The sequence below is a fragment of the Falco peregrinus genome, chromosome 2, assembly GCF_023634155.1.
Source record: "Falco peregrinus isolate bFalPer1 chromosome 2, bFalPer1.pri, whole genome shotgun sequence".
NCBI classification, from domain to species: domain Eukaryota; kingdom Metazoa; phylum Chordata; class Aves; order Falconiformes; family Falconidae; genus Falco; species Falco peregrinus.
The window spans coordinates 77528701-77553778 of NC_073722.1; the positions used below are offsets into that span (position 1 = coordinate 77528701).

At 44.8% G+C, this 25078-nt stretch overlaps 1 protein-coding gene and 1 long non-coding RNA gene across 3 annotated transcripts in view; both read left to right on the forward strand.

The window, feature by feature from the left end:
- Positions 1-6561, forward strand: part of MND1 (meiotic nuclear divisions 1) — a 44779-nt gene extending 38218 nt beyond the window's left edge. For both annotated transcript variants that reach the window (XM_055795143.1, XM_055795142.1), the window contains exons 7-8: positions 4571-4615; positions 6311-6561. In XM_055795143.1, the coding sequence (XP_055651118.1) occupies positions 4571-4615; positions 6311-6417 (152 nt within the window). In that variant the 3' untranslated portion in view covers positions 6418-6561. The remainder of the gene's footprint in view (positions 1-4570; positions 4616-6310) is intronic.
- A 7422-nt stretch (positions 6562-13983) lies between these two features.
- Positions 13984-23283, forward strand: LOC114010824 (uncharacterized). The gene is made up of 2 exons (XR_003552496.2): positions 13984-14382; positions 20989-23283. It is a non-coding gene; the product is annotated as an uncharacterized LOC114010824 (long non-coding RNA).
- Positions 23284-25078: the final 1795 nt, after the last annotated feature.

A 25078-nucleotide genomic window follows, 5' to 3' on the forward strand; every position in this document is an offset into this window, starting at 1 on the left:
TGGGAGCAGGAAGGTCTTATTCATGCACTGTCACACAAATTGGTGAAATAAATATGTAATGTCCAGAACAAATGGATTATTCTGTTGCTTCCATCCAGCAATTGTATATATTGTCAGCCTGTGTGCAGATGTATAGATATAGAGTGTAATTGGGGCCCAGTAGTAGTAATGAGAACATCTGGAAGCACCTAGAACACGTTGCCCCCTGTTGTGCTCACCTCTGCTGCACGTGTGGCCCTTTCATTGTCTTGCACAGCTTCTGTACCAGAGCACTGGTAGCTGCCAAAAATCACGTTCTGACAGAGCAGCTCTGCTCAGCCAGAGGATCAGCAGGACTCCAGCTGAGCTTGGGTCCAAGTCATTGTGGTGCTGTTGGCAATTAGCCGGTTGCCCTCAGCACTGTCTCTTGAGTTTCTCCTTTTTACAGTTCATATAGTTTGTGTCCTGATTCTTCTTTGGCATATATGTTTTCAAATTCCCATGCTGTTGTTGTCTAAGATCTTGAACTTTGTTTTTCAGGGCAGTCTAAAAATGAGGAGGCCGATGGCTGTGTGATCCTGTGGTGGTACAGAATAGACAATCAGAAGTAGTGTAACCTTGAGTAACATCAGTATATAAAGTAGGCGTGTCTGGGGATGTCTGTTTTACTCCTCCTCCTCTCCTTCACCCTCAATGCATGTATGCATACAGATGACGCAACCAGTGAAAGTCCCAATAAGCAACAGTAAAAGGTTTCCAGAAAGTAGCCAAGGGGCAAATTCCTTCATTTCTGTCAGTTCCTGTGATGGAGTTGAGGGGCCTCTGGATGATGCTGGCAGTGATGCAGATGTAGCTGGTGTCTTCAGGTGATGCAGGTCTGCAACTACCAATACTTGTCTCTCTTTCCTCTTTCAGCCATGGTGTTAGATACGGCAGGTAGACAAGGTCCCGCAGTGGCATGATAGAAAGGAGCTGAGCCTGATTCCAAGGGACTTAAGTCTTGCCTTCAGATTGCTGAATGCTCAGCCCCCATAGCCATGAGGCAGGAGCTGAGATGATGACATATTAGTGTCTTGAGATGGATGAGGTGTGTGTCCCCTGCCTCAAATTAAAAAACAAAAAATGTGAGGGGGAAATTCAAGGGAAGGAATTGGTGGTTAAGCAGACTGCAGTGCTGTCCTGCAGCAGTGGCAGTGACAGTCTCACTTGATGACAAGAGACAGTGCAAGCTGTCTTGTCCAGCCTGAGCAAGCTCATGCAAACATGAAGAGCACATGGGTGTCTTGCAGCTTGCCAAGCTGGCTGGCGTTGTTGATACAGTACGCCTGATGGTCAAAGCAGCGTTCAACAGGGCAGAATAAATCCATACCTGCATCCCTGTGGTGCTGTCATGTACATGGGCGTGTGGGCCAGCTAGTGTAAATGGGAAACAGCAAGCAGCAGACACTTTCCCCAGCCCCTTGTGAATGCATTTCCTGGAGATGTCACGTGCCTGAGGCTTTACAAGTGGCTCTTGTTTCTCCAGCTGTGAGCCCCCTGGCAGCACAGCAATGTGGGGCATGTGTGTCCCCCACCTCTGAAGGACTGAGGCAGCCTCTCTCGATAGTCAGCCAGATTGTCTGAATGTCACCTTCCCCATCCCGAAGTTCTGCCTCCACTGGTGATTCATCCACACTTCTTTTGTAACACTTTGTTGCCAGTCTGTGATCAGTCCCAAGTGGTGCATGGAAAGAATGGCATGGTTAAAATACGTCTTAATTTGTACAACTTCTACTCTCGGGAGTTTCTTTTGGGTTTGGGGATTGGTTTTTTTTTGTTATTTCTCTGCTATTTAAGTCACTGAAGGTGCTACCCACTGTGGGATTTCCCCGTTATCGCTTCCTGTTCTTGCTACCATGACTTCATTTCTAACCACAACTCGATTATAATGCAGCTGCCACCATTCTAACCTCCCTGTTGCCCAACCTGTATCTGTTGGTCACCTCAGCCTTTTCTTTGACAGAGGTAAGAAGTCACATTTTTGAAACACTTGATCACATATGTATATGTTAACATGCGTAAGCAATGTCTAAAGAGTGGCCATGCACCATGCTGCCGATACTGGGTTTTCTTTAATGCACTGCACCGTGTGGTCACTGAGCTTTAAGCACAGGGCTGGGTGCTGAAAGCTGCAGGAACTTAGAGCTGCTGTGTGATGGAGAAGCACAGGGCTCAGCTGGTTAGCAGCTTCCAGCACAGCAGAGCTTTCTGCTGAGACCTAGCAGGTGCAGTGGGCTGGGTTAGCTCGCCCACCATCAGGATGCTGTCACCTTGCAGCTCTGGATCCATGGAGTTTAATGTTATTCCACTTTCCCGCTTTTCATTTCAAACTTCATTACTTGGAGTCAAAGACAGCTTTCCAGTTTTACTCGACAGTTTCAGAAAGATGCTGAGGGAAGTATGATAGCTAACATATTTAAAATCTTGGCCATTGGAAGCCCTTACCCTGCAGGCTTGCTTTAAGTAATAATAATTTTGCTAGCATTGCTTTAAGTACTGTTCAAAATGCCATTGGCTGCCAGTATGTTGTCAGTGCTGCCGGTCAGGGAGCTGAACAAGTGGGGGTGGCAACAAGCGGTCAGCAAAGGAAATAAGGAATATCTCTCTCAAGCTAGGAGTGACTTGAATTTCTGATGCATGCATGCAAGCAAAAATGCCATCTTCTCACCCACTCCCTTCTTTTGCTCATCATTCTTTTTTGCTTCATGCTGTGCCCAAACTTTCTGATTGTAGGCCACTTTTAGAAACTACACTGGTTTTGAAATGTTGTTTTACTCTGATTTAACATTTTCCATATCAGTTACTGAAGTATTAAGGATAGAATAATGAGTGCTTATCTTCCTGTGTGCTAGCAGATGATTTTTCAACATAATTTAATTTCGCCTGTGTATAATCTTTTTAACAATGGATACCTGATCATATATTTACTTCTTAGTACCCCTGGAGACAATTCCATGCTGACCATTTGAATGAGTATTATCATGGAAGTACTAACAAGACTACTGGGAAAAATGAAGTTGTGTACGTGCAAGAACCATAATGATTCTGATAAATTCCCACATTACAAACCAACCTGTTTCATTTGATTCATGGAATCACAGAATGGTTTGGGTTGGAAGGGACCTACAAGATCACCTAGTCCCACCCCCCCTGCCATGGGCAGGGACACCTTCCATCAAACCAGGTTGCTCCAAGCCCTGTCCAACCTGGCCTTCAACACGTCCAGGGATGGGGCAGCCACAGCTGCTCTGGGCAACCTGTTCCAGTGCCTCACCACCCTCACAGGGAAGAATTTCTTCCAAATGCCCAATCTAAATCTCCCTTCTTTCAGTTTAAAGCCGCTCCCCCTTGTCCCATCACTGCAGGCCCCTGTACAACGTCCCTCCCCAGCTTTCCTGTAGCCCCTTCAGGCACTGGCAGCTGCTAGAAGGTCTCCCCGGAGCCTTCTCCTCCAGGCTGACCCCCCCAGCTCTCTCAGCCCGTCTTCATCTTCGTAGCAGAGGTGCTCCAGCCCACCGAGCAGCTTCGTGGCCTCCTCTGGACCCGCTCCAACAGGCCCATGTCCTCCTTACGTTGGGGGCCCCAGAGCTGGACCCGGCGCTCCAGGTGGGGTCTCACCAGAGCAGAGCAGAGGGGGAGAATCCCCCCCCCCCCCCCCAGCTGCCGGCCGCGCTGCTTGTGATGCAGCCCAGGACGGGGTTGGCTTTCTGGGCTGCCAGCGCACGTTGCTGGGTCACGCTGAGCTTCTCCTCCACCAGCACCCCAAGTCTCTCCTCAGGGCAGCTCTCGGTCCGTTCTCCGCCCAGCCTGGCTTTGTGCTTGGGATTGCCAAGTACTTGTAAGAGCAAAGGAACAAAAATTCTAAGAGGAATTTTTTTGATAATGTTTTGCCTCATGGAAACTATATAAAAGCTATTTGTAGTAATGGTAATTTACCATTATGTATTTGCATCTGGAGCAGTGGTAAGGGAGGGAAGCCAAGTTTAATAACTAGGAACATTATTTTGTCTTCATTTCTTTGAGGGGGTTCCCAAAGCTCAGGAGACCTTCCAGAGCTTTATGATAAACTTTTGGATTGATGTGATAGACTGCTACCCTTGTAATTTTCCTTATCTAATAGAGAGTCATGCATACCTATGTGATGGATTACTTATGTGTAGAGAGGATTATAAAATATTTTCCATCTCTGTTGCCTGTAGTATCTCCAGGCCACGAGTCTAGTTCCAATCTTTGTGCAGACAATTAAGCCCCCCAGGCAAACCAAACTAGGATTATTTTATTTTAAAATATACTTCAGAAATTCACAGTGGTTACCATATGGTATCTTTTATGTTTCTTTGCTCCTGTTTTTCTTTAGCTGAGCTTTGTGTTTGTTGGATCCTTAAAAGCATAAAACAGAAGAATGGTTTGGAAGCAGTAGAATAACTTCCTTATATTGTGTGGTTCCCTAAAAATGACATCAATAAAAAATTAATCTCTGTGCCTTGAAACTATGGTATGATTTTTACTGTGATATATGCTTTTTTGATTGTTGTTTTCTCCTCTGTTTCAGGGCAAACAAACAAAGTAGCGAAGGAGGCAGCCAACAGATGGACTGGTATGTATGCATTTATATTGCTTAATGCAGCTTCAGACTAAAGCAATTTCAGTAAAAGACCTACTCATTGTTAAGAATTCTAGATGTGATTAAGACTTGATGTAGGATAACCCTTGCTTATAAAAGAATGCAGAAATATACTAACAAATCATCATGATTTAAAAAAAAACCACAACATTTTCTCCGTTTAGTTACTGAACGTGCTTCATGTCACATAGCACCAGAAGAATAAATCTGCGATTTTGTACACTGTGTTAAAACCCGCAACTCATTTTCTTGGTTGAGTGAAAATCTCTTAAGATCAGGAAAATGTTAATAGAAAGAGACTGGAAATGGTGGTGTCCAGGTATTCAGAAATAGCTTATTTTCTTAATTTTCATCTGTTTTTCTAAAGAGTAGAATTCTTTATGGAACCTTATTGCTGCTACCATATGATGGATGCTAATATTAAGTAGGTATTTCTCAAACTAATTTATCAGCTTTGACGTGCAAGAAAAATCTGCACAGGTTTGAGGAAGTTTACTGGGATAACATTTGTATAGAAGTTTAACTCAATTTTGTTGCTGTTTAGCTTTGCTATGTTGCTATATAGTTCCCTTTTGCAGAGCCAGCGATATGTATGTCCTTTTTAAAAATTATTTAGAATATCATTGGTGATTTTTTTGTTCAGAATTCATCTACTACTGATGGACTGCTCCTATCATTGTTTAAGCCGGATATCATTGTCAAAGTCTTTTGACTATTACTATATTATTTCTTCATTTGTACTGGGTTGTTTACTGCATATGGGGAAATAAAGTTATGTTTGAAAATAACTTCTGGGAGTACTGTTGTCAGGGCTTTCTACTGCTGGTGACCAGCTGTTGATCTCAAGGTCTTGAGAGAGGTAAAGGAAGTGTGCCTCAGCCTGTAGAAAGTGCTTTGCCATTTGTTTAGACAATTAGGTAGGTTATGTGCTGTAGCATAATTTTCTTTTGAAGAGACAGTTTTAAAAGCAAATGTCTGATGGTTAAAGAAAAGAAAATATTTCTAAGGTGTGCAGACACAGACAACACTCCCTGCCTTAAAGAATGCTGCAATTTATGGGTGTTAGGAGTGATGTAGTTAGTTTCAATCAATATTGCAGTGAAAAATGATGTTACATTGAAAAGAATGCATATGCTAAAATAATAGTATTGTGATGCTAAAAGAGAAGTTCTGGCTAAAATAAAGCTACTTGAATGCCTTTTTTTTAACTTTCAGACAAAATGTACATTATCTGAACAAACGTACAAGGGACTAGAAAGGATCTTCTAGTTAATGTGAATCTGATTTTTACAGTTGTAGACAGTCACACAGTAGGTGTCTAGCTGAAAAAGGATCTGTAAAATACTTGTGTGTATTCACACTTACCGCATCACCCTACAGCAGGCTTACACTGTAATTGTAGTTTTCGGTCTCCTCATAGAAGAGGAGCAAGAAAAGAAAAAGGTAACTTCCAGAAAAGATGACGCATTTTATTTAGTGCTGTGTAAAAGTATGTCATTAACAAAAGCCTCCTGTTTTCTGTCCTAAATCTACTTGATAATGTTCCCTGCTACGTACCGTTTTCATATATGCAGAGATAATGCAAATGGAAGAATTTTGTTGTAGCCAAGACTATAATTCATGCTTTTCTAATTATTCAAAACCGAATGTTTTTCATTCTGTTTACAGATAACATCTTTTCAATAAAGTCCTGGGCCAAACGTAAGTTTGGATTTGAAGAGAGCAGAATTGACAAAGGTTTTGGAATCCCAGAAGATTTAGATTACATTGATTAGTGTCCAGCAGTTGATGGCTAACAGTTGTACATAGTTTGTTAAATATTCTCAGTTGTTATTTAAATATGTATCTGAATCCTCTCCAAACAACTGACCACCCTTTAATTTGCAGGTTTTGTTAAAGTTAATAAAATTCTAAAAATATTTGTTGCATCTCCTTTTTTTCTTTGTATTCTGTGAACAGTAAATCTCTTTGTTTCTTCTCTGAGACAAAGAACGGGCAAGGGTTAGAAAGAATAATTGTCACAAAGTCCTGAGACGGGTTTTTACTCTTCTTTTGCTTAAGCAAAAGCGTGCCCATGGCTATTGTCATCTCACGTCTATGAAGACAGCGAAGTTATTGGGAAGATACCAAGTGGAAGATTTTCCTCTGGTAGAGGTAGCGTAGCAAGCTATCTGTTGCCTAAGGAAAAACATACGTGATGCCCGACACGTAGTACAATGTCACTGTGCTTACGATTGCAATGGAGATATTTCCTTCTCTGTGTTTGGAAAGATGTTATTTGTAATATGTATGATGATATTTAACATACAATGTGTTATGATCCGAGTTACAGCTTACCGTGTGCCAACTGGTAAAAGCTTAATGCAGGTAGGTAGTACTGAGCTGAAGGCAGTGCTTCTTACCAGCCCTGGCTTTTGCTCCACGAACGGAGTGCGAGGGACCACAGCGAAGTGATGGTGCCAAACCCCAAGGTATTGATGCACCTGTAGCTTGGGTGCTTGTTCTTACTCTTGGATTTTGTACTGTGAAAAACTAAAGAAAGAGCTTTTCCTGTTCTTTGTAAGAACATCTCTGAAGTAGATTATTATTTATTTTTTTTTACTACTTGTCTGTTTTTTCTGTGAATCTATTCTGAACCACCTGACAGGTGTCGGAAGCTTCTTGGCACATCTGCATTTTTGAGAGCACATATCTGCCACACACAAGATGATGATAGTGACTCAAAAGGCTTGTTTGTGTGAAGGAACGTTGAGCACCTGAACTTACTGATGGTTCTTACCTCTTAGAATCACTTTCACATGGCTGAACTACTCGTCGAGGAGTCGCGGGTAATTTATGGTGTGTAGCAGTTAGTGCAGCGAGACTTCCTCTGGACCTGCGGGGATGAGGGTTTCCTACTGATTTTTACTGCTTTGGCTGCTTCCCAAATTCAAGAAGGAAATGAAGATGACCAGCTATGTAAGTTTAGCTGCAATATTGTGGTTTCCTGTCTGTAGGGATTAAAGCACTGTGGACTGTAATAAACCATGAAATACAGTAAATAGCAACTAAGTAACTGTACCTGAGGTAGACTTGCTTGAAGATGCTGCAGTCAGCCCACATGAACAGTGCCTTTAAAATGTCAAGCACAGCCCTCATGCTTTGGACACAAAACTCGTGTAGTCCAAGTACAAGGAATTTTTAGCAACTTGAGCTTGTTTTGCAGGCACAGAATAGAGCACAGACATGCAGTTGTACTGTTTTCTGCTCCTGTCTCCTACTTCTGGTGCTGGTTAGCAAGCCTGGCAGGAGGATGTCTCTCCTCATGTAAGGACAGAACAGAAATTTCTCAGCTCAAAAGAGGCAGGGAAGAGGTGGAGCATTATCAGAGACCGATGCTTATTCCTCTAGTGGAATAGATTTATTTTGTGCTACCTTTCTTGTGGTTCTGCATTTTTAGTGTAGGTGATTTTCAACAGGAAAAGCAAATCCAGAACCTTTTGTGAAACAATTTGTATGTCTTCAGTATTCCAAGACACTTTCAAACTGCTGCATCTGCTCACTTTTGGAAGCTTTTCTTCTTAAAAAGAGATGTAGCAGACTGCTAAATCCCATGGTATGAGACCATGTATGATTATGTGGTTTGAGATGTGTGTTCACTTTCATTTTTAAGATAAACTGAGACTTTTGTTTTCTGCTGAGTTAAAAGTCACTGAGAGTTAGAATTATTTTCCTTCTGAGATGCATTTGCCTATTAGTCTATAACAAAAATTAAATGCTCGATCCGATCTTGTGTCCCAATTTGTTTCTTCAGAGTTTTCCTGAGATAGAATCTGGGATATTTCTGAAGAATTTAACATTAAAATGGTGGGTTTAAATGCTCACTTCTGCTGTCACTCTTGTGGTTATGTCACAGCTATATTATGTATATGTCTTCCTCTTTTTTTGTTTTTTTCTTCTTTTTTTTTTTTCCTCTGCCCAGTAGGTTTTTGCCCATGTAAGGTAAATATTTTCAACTGTGAACAGCTAAGTCAAGGGGTCAGGCTGTTAACTACAATTCAGGAGTATAACTAAAGTAGCTGCTAGTGCAAAGTGTGTAAATCAAAGGTAATTGTTTTTAGCAGAGTCTGCGGTTCTGACAGGAGCAGTATCAGGTCCAGCTTTTCAAAATTACCTCATGAGGAGTTTGTCACTACGGTACCAGGCTGAGGCGTTGGGTAAGCCTGCTGTTTGGGACTGATGTTGATTAGCAAAGCTAGACCCAGGAGAAAATACTTGTGTGTACCTGATCTACTTAGAAACCTTACCAGCTGAAAGAAAGTTTGCTGACTGTATCTGCTCTGAAACAACCTGTTCTTCCTCAGCTTCTCTTTTAACTAGCCACCTGCGTGCTCTGTACAACACCAGGCACGGATCTAGGGCTCCTTCTGTGGTACTTGCAGAACATTAAAATGTTAACAGTCAAAGATTTAGGTTTTGATGTAATTCAGCTGCTAAACCTTTCATTGATGGATTCTCTGAAATATCTTAACTTTTTGGGGGTGTATTAACCTACATGCTTTAAAAGGGAAAACCCATGCTCTGAAGCAAATGGCACAGTGGTGCTGTGACCAAGTGGCAAAACTGGAACTGAAACTAATTGGGAGGACAATGGGAAAAGAAACCCAACCTGTGGCGATGACTAAGATGATGCAGGAGCTTCTTACAGAGTCCTCCTGTCACCCAGATAATTTCCACTAGTCAGATGATCTGGCTGGTGCTTATCTTCCCCTTGTTTCTGGTAGAGGTGAGGTTTGTATGATTATGTTTTCAGTCATTTCTCTCCTCCTTTTCCTTCCCACTGTTCTTAAATTTCACAGTGGATTTCAGCCAAATTCAGTCTGAGGGGCTGCAGCGTGAGCGCACGATTTATCTGCTCTGCTTGGCTGGCTGCCTGATAAATACAGACGTTCCCTTTCCCACCTGCCAGTTTAGGGACCTGAGAAGGGATAGAACATGCTGGAGGTGGGAGGAGGAAGGAAAAATGTTGAAGATGGCTGTAAAAGACCTGGAAGCTTTAGGTGCCGGCTGGTGGCTGAGATGGGACAGTATCTGCATCATGTCAGTGTGAAGGAACAGGGATCTAGGAAACTGGTCTCTTGGCAGCCAGACTTCGTTACTTCTGCTGCTCACGGAGCTATGATTATTAGTCTGGGGAGTTGTGGCACTCTAAACTCACACAAGGGTTCACCGAGACAGCGATTAGATGTGTCTTGCCTGCTCTAGAGAATCCACACACCCCAGAAGTGCATGTCTCGTTGCTTCAACAGCTGAAGTCCTTGGCTAATCCTCGGTGTCACACAGGTGACTGGATTCTTCTGTTTGCAGTTGGTTGCCATCTAGATGCCATGCTTGTGTAAATGTGCTTGTGCTTAGGAGATCTGCCTTCACAGCAGCGATAGCCTTTCTCTTTGGTGTCCCTTTCTCCTTATCCCTTCTGCATTTTCTCTTCCACTCCTCCACTGCCATTTCCCTTGCAGATCTGCTTACAGAAGCTGTGTAGGCTGAACAAGCAACACCCTGCACAGTACAGACGGTTGTCTTGTCGTACTCCTCTTGCTGACACACCTACCAGCAAACGCACCTTCCAGTGCACAGGCATATAGGAAGGCAAACATCTATATGTTACACTTACCTTTTTAAACTGTATGTGCAGAAGGTTTTATGTCAAGAAGACTAGAGGGCAAAGACATCTGTGAACACCACCACAAGCACCACTGAACTGTTCAGGGTCAATTCAGAAGCCTTATAATGCCTGACAAATGAATGAACAGGTTTTATACTATGGACAATTTGTCATCCAGTCATTATTTCACCTAACCTAGTCAGAAAAAAATTCCTTTTGGAAAAAAGAATCCTGGTGAAGTATTTATAAAGAACAGCTTTCAAGCAGAACTTGCAGGGCAATTTTTTGTTTCCAGTTATTTGATGAAAACCCAAGTTATTCTGAGAAACTAAGAACCATTCCACATGAAAGACTTCATTTAAAAAAAATAGTCCATCCTTTTGTTTCAAAAAATGTTACTGGTCTATTGGCAACCAGCTCTAAATCCTATAACAGTCTGAGGGCACCTGTCTTCAGGTGAGGTGATGAACTTCAATTGTGCTGCTGCTGAAGCTCAAAAGGAAAAGCTGTTAAAAGTTAGGGCTCTTAGAGAAAGCCAGCGGAGGAAGAAGTTGTGTTTAAAGTGAAAAAGGCCAGAATTACTGCTGGTCTTACAGGGATCCACCTCTTTCCCTGGCCACCTTTGGTCCTGTCACCTGCCTTCAGGCTGTGCCTTAGTGGCATTCTGGAGATCACATTTATATGCTGAGGTGCAAAAACTTTTTTTTTCTCATTTCTGCAGTCCACAGTGGGAAAAATGATTATTTTTTTTCCCCCTCTCCTTTCTGTTGAGGACAAAAAGAGGAGGAGAGGAAAGAAGTCAGTAACATCATGTGTTCTTGAATTACCATTACTATCCATGCAAAATAATGCCTCTGGCTGCCTCTAGCATTCTGGAGGACTTTTGAAGGAAGATAAAAGTCAGATCTTCATATTTTATTTTCAGCTGCTCAGAAAAATTGATTGGCTAGTAGATTAATTTTTTTTCCCCTGTTATGCTCCCAGTGGCAGAAATGCTATTTGATTAATTTTTTGCATGGACATCAGTTAATCATCACAGTAAACTAGATTCCTCTGTGGGCTTTCTGTCCTCCTCAAATATATTCCAGGCAGTATGCTTTTCACTGTTTTAAAAGTCAGGCAATTCCCGAGATCAGTGATTTTAAAAAAAAAAAAAAGTCAACGCTCTGTAGCAGACCTGTTTGTTGTTCCAAGGTCATTAATACTGTATATGTTTGAGAAAGGTGTATAAGAAATAGCCAATCTGAACCTCCCCTGGCGCAATGTGAAGCCTTTCCTCTTGTCCCGTCGCTTGTGATCTGGGAGAAGAGACCGGCCCCCACCTGCCTACAACCCTCTCTCAGGCAGCTGTAGGAGCAATAAGGTCCCCCCGAGCCTCCTCCTCTCCAGGCTGAACACCCCGGTTCCCTCAGCCGCCCCTGCCAAGACTTGTGCTCCAGACCCCTCATCACCTTTGCTGCCCTTTGAACACGCTCCAGCACTTCTATGATTCTAAGAGCTCAAAAATAATAGTTTCAGTATCATCTGGTGAAAGGCAAGAAGCTTTATTTTTTTGTTTCCACTATGCACTGATTTCAATATTCATCATTAGCATCCTCAGCTATTAAAGAAAAAAGGAAAAACACCTGGATGATATGTTCTGGTTTTGGTGTAACTACCATCAAAGGTTCAGTGAGTGAGCAATTTTTTTTTTAACAGGTATTTTGAACAAACCAGCTTCAAATCCATCTTTGGAGTCCATCAACTTTTTCTGGTCCTTTCAAGTAAAGGTGTTATAAAAGTTCTGGTTTACTGTTCGTCCTTAGATTGGAGGTGGTAAAAATGAAAATAGTTAAAATAATTAAAAACCAAAACTTCAATTTAAAACATTTTGTTCAAAATTGGCTATTGTATCTTTGAAGCTGTCTTCTTCTGTACCAAATAAAAAAGTCTAGGAGCCCTTTCCTTATTAATTGTCTAAGTTGTTAGAAGATTGTACAAATCTGGGAAAACTGAGTAGGACAGAGGTCTTCACTCTTTAGAGTAGGCGTGATACAAAATCTGCGTCTTGGGGTTGCATACTTTCACTCTTACTCTTTCGTCAATGCTTATGCTAATTACTGAAATGGAGAGAGTTTTCTGTCAGGTGCCCTTTACTGATATGCAAATTTGCCTGTAAACTTGACGGGAACTTGAGAAATGAAAAAGGGGAATTTAATTTCAATTTTTTGGTTCTTCTTAGGCTTTTGCCTCATCGGTCTTGAGCCAACGGAATGGGCATTGTCTGACCTGTTTGGGACCAACTTCCTGATTTAGAAAATCATAAACAAAAAAGCATTGATTCCTGACTTGCTATGCAAGTCATATACTTGCTATGCAAGGTATATTTCCTATACCTACCCCCCAGCTGCATCATCTAGCTTTTGGTAGGGAGCAGATACAAAAAAAGTGACAGTAAGCTTTTGTAAAGTTTTTTGCTTTTTTTACAGTTACTATTATTGGTTACTATGTGTCCATCCTGAATTAGGGCCAGAGGGAGGAGGGTTTGCTGCTGAAAAAGCACTAGCAAGATCTAAGCTTAGATTTACATTTGACAGCAGCTCTTCTAGACTTTATTTTTGCCATATTAAACCTAATAAAATATTATCTTGGCAAGTGGGTGGTGAATAATTGTACCCTAGTGCAAGTGCTTTTGCATCAGAAACTAGTACACAGTAGTGTAAGCAATCATTTACAATTAAATAAAAAAATTCAGAGGACCAAGCTTGCACGTGTGCTGAAAGAAACCCTTTGATGTCAAGTGATCTACTTTTCTCAAGCTAACACCTTTCAGATGCTTTAGCTTCATGCACCACACCGATGCTAATGCAGTGGCTCTGCCACCTCATGTACCCAGCGACAGAGGAAGAACGCTGAGCGGCATCGGGCTGCTTGAAACATTTCTGCAGTAACGGCTTTACAGCTTGCTCGATTTCAGAGTATGTTATAAAAAATTCATATCTGCTGAAGTTCATTTATTTTCTCATCCACTTCTGTGCTCGCATCCTTTGAAAGCCCAGGGTTTGCCTCTAGTCTTTGCTCCACCTGACAGGTGTCATCTTATCTTGGTTTTTAGCTGTTACAGGCTGGCCCCAGGGGTTTGGGCTGCGAGGTTCTCCTTCCTGAGCCGCGGGTTTGGGCTGCGAGGTTCTCCTTCCCGAGCCGCGGGTGGCTGTGAGCAGAGATACTGCTCCTTGGTTGCTTGTGTGCCGAGAACAGCCTTGTATCTGTATGGAAAGCTGAAAAGCTCTAGATAGCCTTGTGTGAAAAAGTTTGTGGCAGTGCAAGTAGAACATTATTCCCTTTATTTTAGAGCTCATGTCCACGTATTCTTTCTCTTTGAAGCCTGAAATACAGATAATGCACGTGTCCAGCCTCCCGTCCCTCAGCCTTTGAAGTTCTAGGAGAAGCAATAATAATAAAAAGTAAATAGAAAACAGAGCAAAGACTGAAGATGAGGGGAAGGAAAAAAACCTCATGACTTCTACTCTGAAGTCCGCATTTTGATATTACGTGTTGCGAGAGGCCCTAGAAATGTCTTTCCTTATCTCTGCCTTGTGCTTGCATCCCAGATCAATGTAAACCAGACTTTCTCTTCACAGAGGATGAGTTATTATCGCTCGCAGCCTCACACGGCTGTTCCCAAGATGGGAAACCTTGGGGCAATGTGTATGAGTAGCTTTTGTTTGCTTGTGTTTCCATTTGACGGGACTGAAAATTTTAGGTGCCAGTGCCTTCACGCTTGCAATAACCGTTACGATAGCGGCTTTTTGTTCCCTGCTGCAGAGGGGCAGCTCTCACTGAGAACAGAGAGGTAGTATCTCCTCCTCTGTCCTTAGCGCTTCAGCTCCCAGACAGAAATTAACCCCCTCGCTGTAACGAGCAGACTGGCAAGGTGGTGGGCCCTTCTGAAAGGTCATAGCTCTTCCTGGCTTTTCACGATCCAAGGGCTGGGATAATGGGAAACCCCCTCCATGCTCCGTGTGAAGGGACGACCTGTTTCTGTTTCAGCTGGAGTAAATCACAGACGGGCAGTTTTGGACTGTGTGCTTCTCTCGGTGTGTGCTGGCTTGTACAGGTAAGGTTAGTTGCTTTTTTTCAGCAGCTTCCCCACACCTGGTGAGGGAAATATTTGCCACCAGGTTGTGCACCGTGGCAGCCCCTGGGGCAGCAGGCATTTCTCACTTTCCGTGTCTGTGCAGCAGCTGCGGGACGAAGCGGTTTCTGTGAGTGTAAAGGCACTAGGGCGAGCAGGAGTGCTGCCCTCCTCCCTTCGGTCAGTCGCGTGTGCCCTTGCGTTTGACAACTGTGAATTTTTATTCTACTGGGGGGAAAAAAAGCCCTCCTTCATAGCAAAACCGAATGGCACAAAAGAAAACGATAGGCTAATTGAATGAACTCGAGGAAAGGTGCTCGCCGGTCTCTGCCTTTCTCTTGCCAAGAGCTGCGGTGCCCATCAGCCTAAATGGGCTGCTAAAGCTGCGTCCTGGGAGAAACTTTCCTTTCGAGTCCCCTGTCCACAGCTTTGAAGGTTGTAAAGGCACCGTGATACGGAGCTGTGACAGCTCCGTTTAGCATTGCTGTCCCTAGCACTTTAAAATGGGTTATTTTCTTTGGGCCATCTGATCAGGTTAACTGGGCAATGAGGTGCTGCTGGTTCACCATCGTTTAAAATAAGCTCTGTACCATAAATGCTTTCTTGTTGTTCTCAAAATCGGTTTCCATGGTAACTCACTGGAACAATCTTTTTGTTGATGAAAAGGGGAAATTTATTTCCTTTTTAGGAATCATCTGCTCAGCCTAGTAAAATTTCCTTTTTACTTGAACCTTATTCACCTCTAGGCAATCAGGACTCTTGTCTCCATTCACCTCCACCAAGTGTCCCCTGGGTGTCACCGCCCCCCAGTCTCCCTCTTCCACTCCTTTCTGCCTTCTGAGTTGAAATTGGTACCTTCCGCTAAAGGGATAAAAATCTGGGAGGTTTATGCTGCAGAATTCCTTGGTGTGTGGCTTCTGTCTTACCTTTTGGCTAAAGCTTTCGGAATCACCCCCGGTTTTTATCAGAACAGAATGTGCTGGAGCACTCTGCAGCGGGTCTGGGAGGCAGCGTTGTGCAAGATGGTGCAGGATATTGTGCCTGTGGCCTTCCCCTCGTTGCTACTGTCTCCTTCCATCACAGCCCCAGGACACGTTGCAGCCTGAGCACTTGATGCCAGGGCAGAGCATGGTGATCTGCTGTACGCTGCCAAGCTTCTCTCGAGGAAAACTTCTGATTTTCCTCGATTAGTCACGCAGACGATCTCTGCGAGCAAGCCTCAAACACTGTGTGTTTTGTAACGTCTTGCTGCAGAAACAGCTGTCTGGTGTCAAAATGAGACGCGAGGTGCAGCTTTAGCCCGCTGTGGAGAAAAGTAGCACTCTCCGCAGCATCAGAAGGTTTCCAGACTAAAGAGGTTTTGTTGAAAAATGTGATTCTGTCAAACACAACTTAAAGCGTGGTTGTATCACAGCCTAGCCTCTGGAAGGGACCAGCCCGAGCAGATCTTTTCATGAGCATCATAAACACTATCGCTACATTTTTTTCTTTGAATGAATTATTTTTTTACTTTTACCTGTGAACTAAGGAAAAGACCTTGCTCTACGGTGCAATTTCTGCAACTGAACCTTTGCTGGCATGCTTTAAGCACAATACAGTCTCTTTTGCTCCTGGCCCCTCAGCAGGTTATTGAATGTTTTCCAGCATCTGCCTCAACGTTCCCAGAGGTTCAGAGTACGGCTCTGCTAAACGCCGTGCAAGGCACTTGTGAAGCTGTGTCTCTTCAGAGCCTTTTAGGAGACCACTAAAAATCTGCCTGAGTTAGTCTTAAGTTTCTTCCCTAGGGTGGCTAGATAAATTCAAGTAAGCAAGGGAGATTTTGTGAAGCTTTTTTCACTTCATCTTTCTGTTGTCAAAGGCAGCAGGATTGTAAATCATCCTTTACTGCAGGGGCAATGGAGCCTGGTTCTGGATACAGCAGGAATATGCAAACTAGATGGAAGTCATTTTGCTTACTGCTGTCTTCAGAGCCCAAAATACCTCAGAGAGAATCTTGGTTCTCACAGAAACCAGCAGTAAAGCAGTTTTTTTTTAATATTTTTTTTTTCTGAATAACTGGTTTTGGAATAGACAGAAGTCTCATGTCCTGTCAGTTTGAGACTCAGTTCTCATCAGCTTTCAGTGCTTTTGAAGGATGGATGCATTATGTTCAACTCCTTCGGTGCTTTTGAAGGGTGGATGCGTTACGTTCAACTCCTTAAAACAGAAATTGAAACAAACAAAGTTTCATGTTTAGTCCATTATGCTTTTCCCCCTTGTTTTCTTGTTTGGAATGGGAGAGCTTCCCAGGAAAGTTAGAGGTGAGTTTGCACTCTTCTTCCATGAGGAAGTTGCATCAAACATCCTGTTTTCTTTTCACATGTTGGTCATGCTAAATAGAATAAAAAGTCTTCTGAATTTTTCCCAAATGGATGGAATTGAAATGCTTAAATTTGTATAAAGCAAGAAAAGATAGCCTGGCTCACTTGCTGAAGATGCATGAGTTGGCATAAAACCTAGGTGTGTCCCTTCGTAGGTTAAGAGTTATGGTATGTCTGTGCAAACGCTTGCAAAGGTTTGCTAGGATCATGAATCCTGTGGAATACAAGATTCTGGTTACTTGCACAAATAACTGATCTTTTAGAAATATCAGCCTGTCCTCCTTGCTATTGTACATCATATTAAAATATAAATATAATTCTAGAATATTTTCTCCTATGACATTTTTTACTTTTCATTTTCATGTGTTTTCTGTTGGCAAGATGACTACTTAATGATGCATTTAATTGGTTTTGATCATCCATAATTGTATGGCCACAGATAAATCTAAATAGTGGGGTACCAATTCAGAAGTTTGCACTGAGTAGTGATCTACTTTATATGCTTGATTAAGAGAAAATAAAATATTATGCCAACAGACAATATAATTCCTTTACGCAGTATTTCTAGCTTGAGTGGTAACATGCTTTTACATCTGTGTGGTTTACCATCCTTTCTCCGTCTGTCTAGTCCTCTAGTTCATGCTCTTCACATACGGCAATTACCAAATCACCATGTATTTTCAGGCTGAAACTTTCACCCTTTTTTGTTCTAGGAAAAGCAATTATATCCCCCCTCTTGGTGTTTCAAAGAATCATGATAGTGATTAAATTGTCTTTTGAGACTCCTATGTGAACAGTTTCTAGAGCATTCGTAAAAGCGTATTTTACATCAGTTAATGATTCAAAGTGCTTAACCTAATTGTAAACAAGAAAAAAAGCGTTAATGGGTAAGTTGTGGGGTTTTTTTTATTGTACTGATGAATGCGAACATACATGCAAGACTCGCCTGAAGAGTCTGGAGACCAAGAACAAGGTGCCGGGGTCACCCCAAGTGCATGAAGGTGGGACTGCAGTGTCTCGGCCCGAGGGCTGGGGTGATGAACCACCCCTCTGTAGCATGGAGAGCAGGAGGACGGTCTCGTGTTGGCCTTGTGGCATTTGGGCTTCTCCTCAGGTCTGATACTGGGCTTTGGGCAGCTGAATGGTGGACGGAGCCGGCTGCGGGGGCAGGTGATGCCTGTGAGGGGTCCAACCTACCCCATGGTGTTTTATCCTGACCTCTTTTCCTCCAGTACTTAGAAGAAACTGCCAGACTGAGCCACGGCAGTGGTGGTGAGGGCAAGGCAGGTGGCTATTCACCGCCCCGCAGACATCAGCGCGCAGCTCTAAGGAGCCCCCGCCATAGTTCTGGCTACTTTTCCATTGAACTTGCTGCTCAATTTCAGTAACCGATCGGATCTCAAAGTTGGAACAAACCTGAGAGCAATGGGGGGCCCTGAACGTCCCCAGAGGTTCCGCAGCGGGTGCTCCCCTGTGGCGGCGTGTGCGGAGCAGGTGCGGTACCCACCGCAGGCGCTGCAGCCCCTCTGGGACCTGCCACGGCCACACGTGGCACCCATCGGCGCGGCAGGGACTCAGGCTGCTGCAGGAGGCTGACCATTACCAGGCAGCCGCCCTACACCCATCTTTTGCCAACTTCCTCAAAAAAACACTCCAAAATAGCTGTTTAGCTGCAGGGATATACTATATATTTCCTCAGTTAAAAATGAACTGGCTCTTCTGTGACTGTATCCACAACCGGGGTTAAACAGGGCATGTGGTGATCCTTGCCTTTTTACACCTGGGAGTAAGTAGCTTGTTAGTGGCACCTAGCGAGTGGGAGACGAGAAGTGGCATTAAACCCAGACCTGGCAAGGAGAAAAATCGAATGGAAAATATGCATTTTTCATGTGCCACTGGGTAAAGTATATAAGGGAGAACAACATTTGCTGTAACCTGATCTCCCTCAGGAATGAAGGAAAAGCTGCCTGCTTGCTCCACTGAGCCAAAAAATAAGAAAACATGTAGGTGCAAGTGTGTAGTCAGCAGCACAAGGAGTAACGCTTCAGAAAGCTGTGAGCAAAGTCGGAGCGTTGAATGTGGAAAAGCTAACAGTTTTACATAGGTTACAAATAATAGGTTGTGTTTCTATTTGTATGATGGTCTTTAAGATCTTAAAGTCTTGGTCCTTCTGCATTTACCCAGCTGCCAGATGCCTTGTTTTGGCAGAATCTAAGGAAACATTGCATGTTGGCCATCTTCTGATGTCTTGCTGCAAACTAAACGGGTTTTGGACGTAAACACGTAATTCATTAGAGGAACCAAAATGTATTTCCTAGAACGGATGCCTTGTTTTCAGAGGTCTACTTATTTAATGCTTTATCAAGCCCTTCAAAGCCACACCGCAGTTGCATTTCATTTGAGCAGCACCCAGCACATGCAGTAGGTTTGGAGAAGCGACCCTGCGTGGCCTCCAGGCACCTGGCAGAGCACATTTTCGGCACGGCACGCAGAGGATCAGGCACCCAGCTCTCCGGGCTATGGGATCCGCACGGCTCCTCATCCAGCCTGTGCTGCCCAGCTGTGAGCGCCGTGCCCCTGGGAACAGCCGGTAAGTGCCACAGCCCCCGGGATGTGCATGTGCATCCCCAGGGAAAGGGCAGAGGTGCTGTGAGGGAGCGCCCTGCGCATCAAAAATGCAGTTCCCTAAGGAACTGAAAGTACCTGCAGTTATTTGGAAGGAGGCTGTACAAATGCCAGTGTCATTTTCAGAACACAATGACAGCAATTACAGTTACAGGGAATTGTAGATGTTCTGTGGAAAGAAATGAACGAGCCTAAAATTGCTTTCTGCAAAATAATAATAATAATAAAAAATCTTCAAAATGTCCAAATCAACTGATTTTTTCTGCAGTGCTTTTCCAGGTAGCATTTAAAAGCAGATGAGAAAGTCATGTAAGTATCTAGGCTGATCCCTGACTACAGGAATAAGAGAAAAAAGTTGCTCTTTCTGCTTTTCCCCTGCCACACGGCAAGGCTTTCTGCAGGGACTGCTCCAGAAATCAAACTGTTTCAAGCAAGGAGATGATGTGGCTTCTGGCCCCGGGCAAGGTGTTGCCCCCCACCTTTCCTCAACTGAGCTGGCTGTGCTGCCGCGGGGCTGTAGGGCGTTGCATATGTTTTGTGCTCTGCGGGGAATGCTTGTTGGCAGCTGGGCACCCATGCCTGCCACCCCTGGAAGGTGTGCAGAATACTGCCCCGTATTCACACGTGACATTTGACTTCAGTGGTTGTGGAAGGGGGGCTCTGGAGAGGGCTTCAGTTCCCGGTATGGGCAGGACTGTCACGAGGTACCTCCTGCCTGGGATGGTGCTGCTCTGTGTGATACCGCCACCCAGAAAGGACTGTTGTTGATGCTGTGGGCTGGGATGGGGTCTCGTCCTTCCTATTGCCATCTCAGGCGAGCTGTACTGCTCTGCCTTAGCCTGCCACCCACCCCCTGCTCCGTGCGCAGCCGGGGCGCAAGGCAGTGCCCCTCCTCATCCCCCATTACAACCAGCCCCGACATCAGCAACATCAAATGCCAGCGCTTTGGGGTGGTCAGGGCACCTTTGGAATGGTGGTCCTTGTGCTCTGGGACAGATTTATTTTCTCCTTCATAATATCCTGGCTTTTCCCGGAAGGATTGGCTCCTCCATTTAGAGATGGAGCCCAGGTGCTGGGAAAGGGCACTGGGTGACAAACCGGTGGCTGTGGCTGCACTGCTTGGCTGACGATAGGCGAGCCCAGAAGACCGGCTGTGCCCGGCGGCGATGCCCACCCCCCAGCCCTGGCCCAGCAGGCAGCAGCCCTGCCCCACTGCAGACCCCCACGGTGGCTATGCCCCGGCCCCAAGCTGAGCAGCAGCGGGCAGCACCCCGCGTCCGCTGAGACTGTAAGGAAATAGATGGCACTGAGGCTGCAGCGTGAAAAATCCCTGGTGCTTCACAAACGGTGCATCACGTTGGTTTTCTAGGTTACCTAAATTCCCCTTCAGTTTTGGATGGAAGTGAAACTCTTACTTGCTGTCGAAAAGGGTGGTGGTGGTGGTGGTGGTGATAATTTTGCATGGCAAAAGGTTTTTCTCAAATGGGTTATTTGATCAAGTAACTGCGACTCGCAGGTTTCCCAGTCACTCCCCTAACCACCCTCTGGCCCGTACCACAAAAGAAGCAAACACGTTGAATTTTTTTTTTTTTTTTCCTTACAGGAGAACATCTGTGCCCCATTAACATTGGATCGCAGACTGCAAAGCCAGCTTTGGAGCCAAGCCTGAAGCACGGCTGGGGCAAATCGGTCATTCACTTCTCCGGGAGTTTGGCATTGCTGTTCTCTAGTATTTTATCGGCATATTTATTTTTGTTATAGTAGCACTTCAGGACTTCGAAAATTGTTACAACAGTATTTTACTGTGCTTAAGTAAGCTGCTAACACTAGCGTTTCCAATTTAGATGTAGTTGAAATCTTTCTTACTTTTGTGGTGTGTTTTTTCAATGTTATCAGTGCATCTTCCTCCCTCAAATGCATCTACATGCTGCATCCTTAATGGCTAAGCTTTTTTCTGACATACTGCAATACTTTTCTGACATACTGCAATACTAAACTGATTCTGGTTGCCTTACACCTTTACCAGGCTTAAACACTTGGGGCTAAAATTTCACGTACCCATTATCTGCCTCCAACTGGTTTATTTTCCTTATCTTCAGTTGCAGTGAAAAACAGCTCCACTGGACTGAGGTTAAGTAAAACTACATTTTACCCCTATTAAAACCTTCTACAGCTATTGGAGTTGAAAATTAAACCACAGGGTAACTCTGGCATGGCTCACACCATCTCCTTTTCCGCTCCATCGAGCTTTGCCTGCAGCTGCACCCCAATGAAATACCATGGTCTTATGAACGCGATGCAGCCCACAGGACACAACATGGCTCTCGAAGCGCCACCTTGGCACCAGGGTGCACCCCGCTTTTATTGACAGGCTGTGAAATCCTATTTTACTGGTTTGCTTCTAAACCCACTCAGGCCCAGTGGCTTTTCACAAAGCCAGCGTTTATTGCACCTGTTTGCTACAAACCGTCCTTTCCGTGGGCATCCGATGACCATGGGCACCACATAGCTTTGATCCCTAAGGTGCTATTTTACATGGATCATTCCTATTTTTGTGGGGCTCCCTCTCTCCTCATCATTCTTGCTGGTGGCCGAGGTGGCTGAGAGGCTGCTGCCTCAGGTTGAGCGCTGGGGTTTTTGCTGGGGAAGTCCTGCGAGGTGGGAGCGGGGGCCCAAGGAGGTGAGTGAGCCCCACAGTCCAAGGGAAGTGGCACGGGTAGGGTGGACACTTGTTTCTGGGACTCGGGGGGATGTTCTCTCGCCTTCAGATGTTATTGGTGCAGTTTATCACTGTGGTTATAAAAAAGGCATGCCCTTGCCTAGGAATGGTGACAGGCGGGGTTGCACATTGAAAAATGAGAGCCCTTTGGGAAAGCACGGTTTTACTGATGCCTGGTTTGCAGCTGTTTCCCTCAGCTCGTAGATAGCGTATTTCTGTGTTAAATGCTGCCTTTTACTCAGCCCAGGGATGTGCAAACCGCTTGCAGCAGCGCAGCGCTGCAGGACGGAGGAGTGGCAGAAGCCGGACATCTCCTCATGGTACGGCTGCTACATCGCCACTTGTTTTTATTGGGTGCGCTCCGGGCGTTGCTTTCTTTTATTCATAATAGCTTAGAAACGCACATAGCAATGGCTTAGAAATCATTCCAGAGCAAGAGAGTAAATACGCACGGGTACAAATCTCAAGGGCAGGAAAAAATTTAGGATGCTTTAGTACAGGCACGTCCTTCAGTGACAGGAACTCAAGGCGCACCCCAGATTTTCTGCTCCCCCCTCTTTCCTGCCTAGGTACCGCGGGGCTCTCAGAGCAGTGTGTCATGTTTTCTACATGATGCCATCACTTCAAACCGTGCAGTGAACTCATGGGTTTAGGGAGTCCAGCGTCATTGTCTCTGAAGCTTTCAAAGCTTCGCTTTAGTTTTAAATGCCTCTTTAAGCACAGACAATGCTCCAACAGGCTTGCTGAAACTAAATGAAGCTTATAAAGCTTTGAACACTATTGTGACATGGTAGGTCCCGCAGGAGACTGCAAAATCCTGCTGTGTGCAAGGATCCACCGCGCTTTCAAGTGGATGCACTGTATGTGCTAAAAAATGTAGGCAGAGCAGGGCAAGGAAAGGACAGAGCATGTCAGCATATTTTTTGAATTACCTAGCATTTGATTGATACCGCAATGGTGACATTGCTTTTTAAAACAGAAAAAGTTTACCGTCCTTTCTTCTTTAGCACACAAAGTAGTTTGGGATGTATACGTATATATGTGTGCGTGTGTGTATGTATACTGTTATCTTATTTGAGGTTCCAGAGCAAGTGGTGCTTTTTTAAGAGATCACGTAACCATATTATTTTTTTGTCTTTCATAAGCTGCATTATTAAAATAACTTAACATTGTCCTACATTCCTCAAGTCTTCTGTGTGCTCATATAGATGCTCCTTTCACTGTGCAGATTTTTTCGATGAAAAATGCATGAGGAGGGGGAAAACGAAAAAAAAAACTAGGCCAGGTAGGCACCCTATTTTTCTGGCTGTGTTTAATCACAGCCTAGGAAGTCAAAGCGAGCTGGCAAAACCTCTGCTGAGAAACAAGAGCGCAATGTTTGTCATCTGTGGTGATGAGCACGGTGTCATTAACAGCTTATTGGGGCAGTGCCTTGCCGCCCGCTCGCTTTCCCATCCTCAACCAGGCGATGGATAGGCTGGTGACCCAGATCGGGTGCGTAAGATGAGAGTGATTCCTCCCCGACAAGCCCCAACAGTGACAACTGGTCATTAATTGTAAAAATTCTGCCAGCATGAGGTTTTAGAAACAATTTGTACTGCTTTAATTACGCTGCCAGGGCAGGCTTTGTCCCAGGCGCTGTTATCAGGCTGAATTAGTCTCTAACAGAATTAGGCTCAGCCCAGCTCGAGCTGCACTCGCCGGCTTAGCTAAAAAACCTCGGCTAAGGCCGCGGGGGGAGCGCGCAACAGTAATTGTCACCAGGAGGAAGAGAGACACTCTTGTTCCTGTATTGTTTTATTATTCTAATGATGCAGAGGCACCCCGACGGAGATCGTGGCCCCGCTCCACTGGGAGTTACACAAACACTGGGACGCTGGGAGAGTCCCTGCTCCCAGAAAGCTGCCTGGCGGAGCAAGTGGGGGCTGCTTATCTTCTGTTGTCACACAGGGAACCAAGCACAGAAATTTACGGCTGTACCCTGCCAGGTCTTCTTTCTCTCTCTTTCCCCCCCCCTCCGTGTGCGCTCACCCGTGAGCTGGCCTTTGGGGAGCACGGAGCCCTGTGGCAGGGTCAGGGGGGCTTGGCTTTCCTTGGGTGGGACTGAGCCCGGGGACCTGCCCAGCAGCAGGTGTTTGGGGAAATGCTGCCCCTTTGATGAAGAAGGAGCTAGCGGGGTGGGGGGGTGACCCAAGTGAAAGTGTTATCCCCCCCAGTCTCTCTTTGGGATTTGTAGCCTTATCGGGTGGGACTGGCCATTGCTGTACTGGCCGATAGGGCCAGCCCTGGGTGCAGGGTGGGTGTGGGGGTGTACAGCCTGGGGGCTGATAAAGCGGAGCCCGCCGAGGGAGGGGGGCTGCCAGGGATGGCGAGGAGAGGCCCTGGGCTCCACCGGAGACCGCTGCAGACCCCAGGACAGGCGTACTTCAGCCCATGCCAACGGGGCTTATCACCGCTGATTTCCCAGCTGGGGATGACAAGGTGAAGATAATACTCCAGAGCGAGCTCACCCCTCCCCTGGAGCTTATTTTTTTAAAAATATAACACCTGTGGTAAATACTATCTCTCAAACTGTACCTAATGGAACCCCCTAAATAGATGACCAGTATGCTTATTTTGAGCATTAGCCACATATGGCACAGTACGTGGCTGCAAATGAAATGATTGCATACTTTGACTGGAAAGGCTTCTGCTGGGCTCGGTTCCCCCCCAAATTAATTTTGTCTAGTGTTTCTCTAAAGTGTCGTGGCTTTTATGCAAGGCGAGTAGCTATTCCCCTGCTGAAAGCAATGGGGATTTGTAATGCCATTTAGGGCTGGATGAATTGCTGTGTGCTTTAAAATCTGCAGAAGTTTACAGCAGCATCTCCACACTGCTGCAGGTAAAACTCAGCTCCTTTTCCTTGTAGTTCAAGGGCGAGGGAAACAGTAAAAATAAATATTTCAGCAGCACATCCTACTAACTGAAAGAAAAA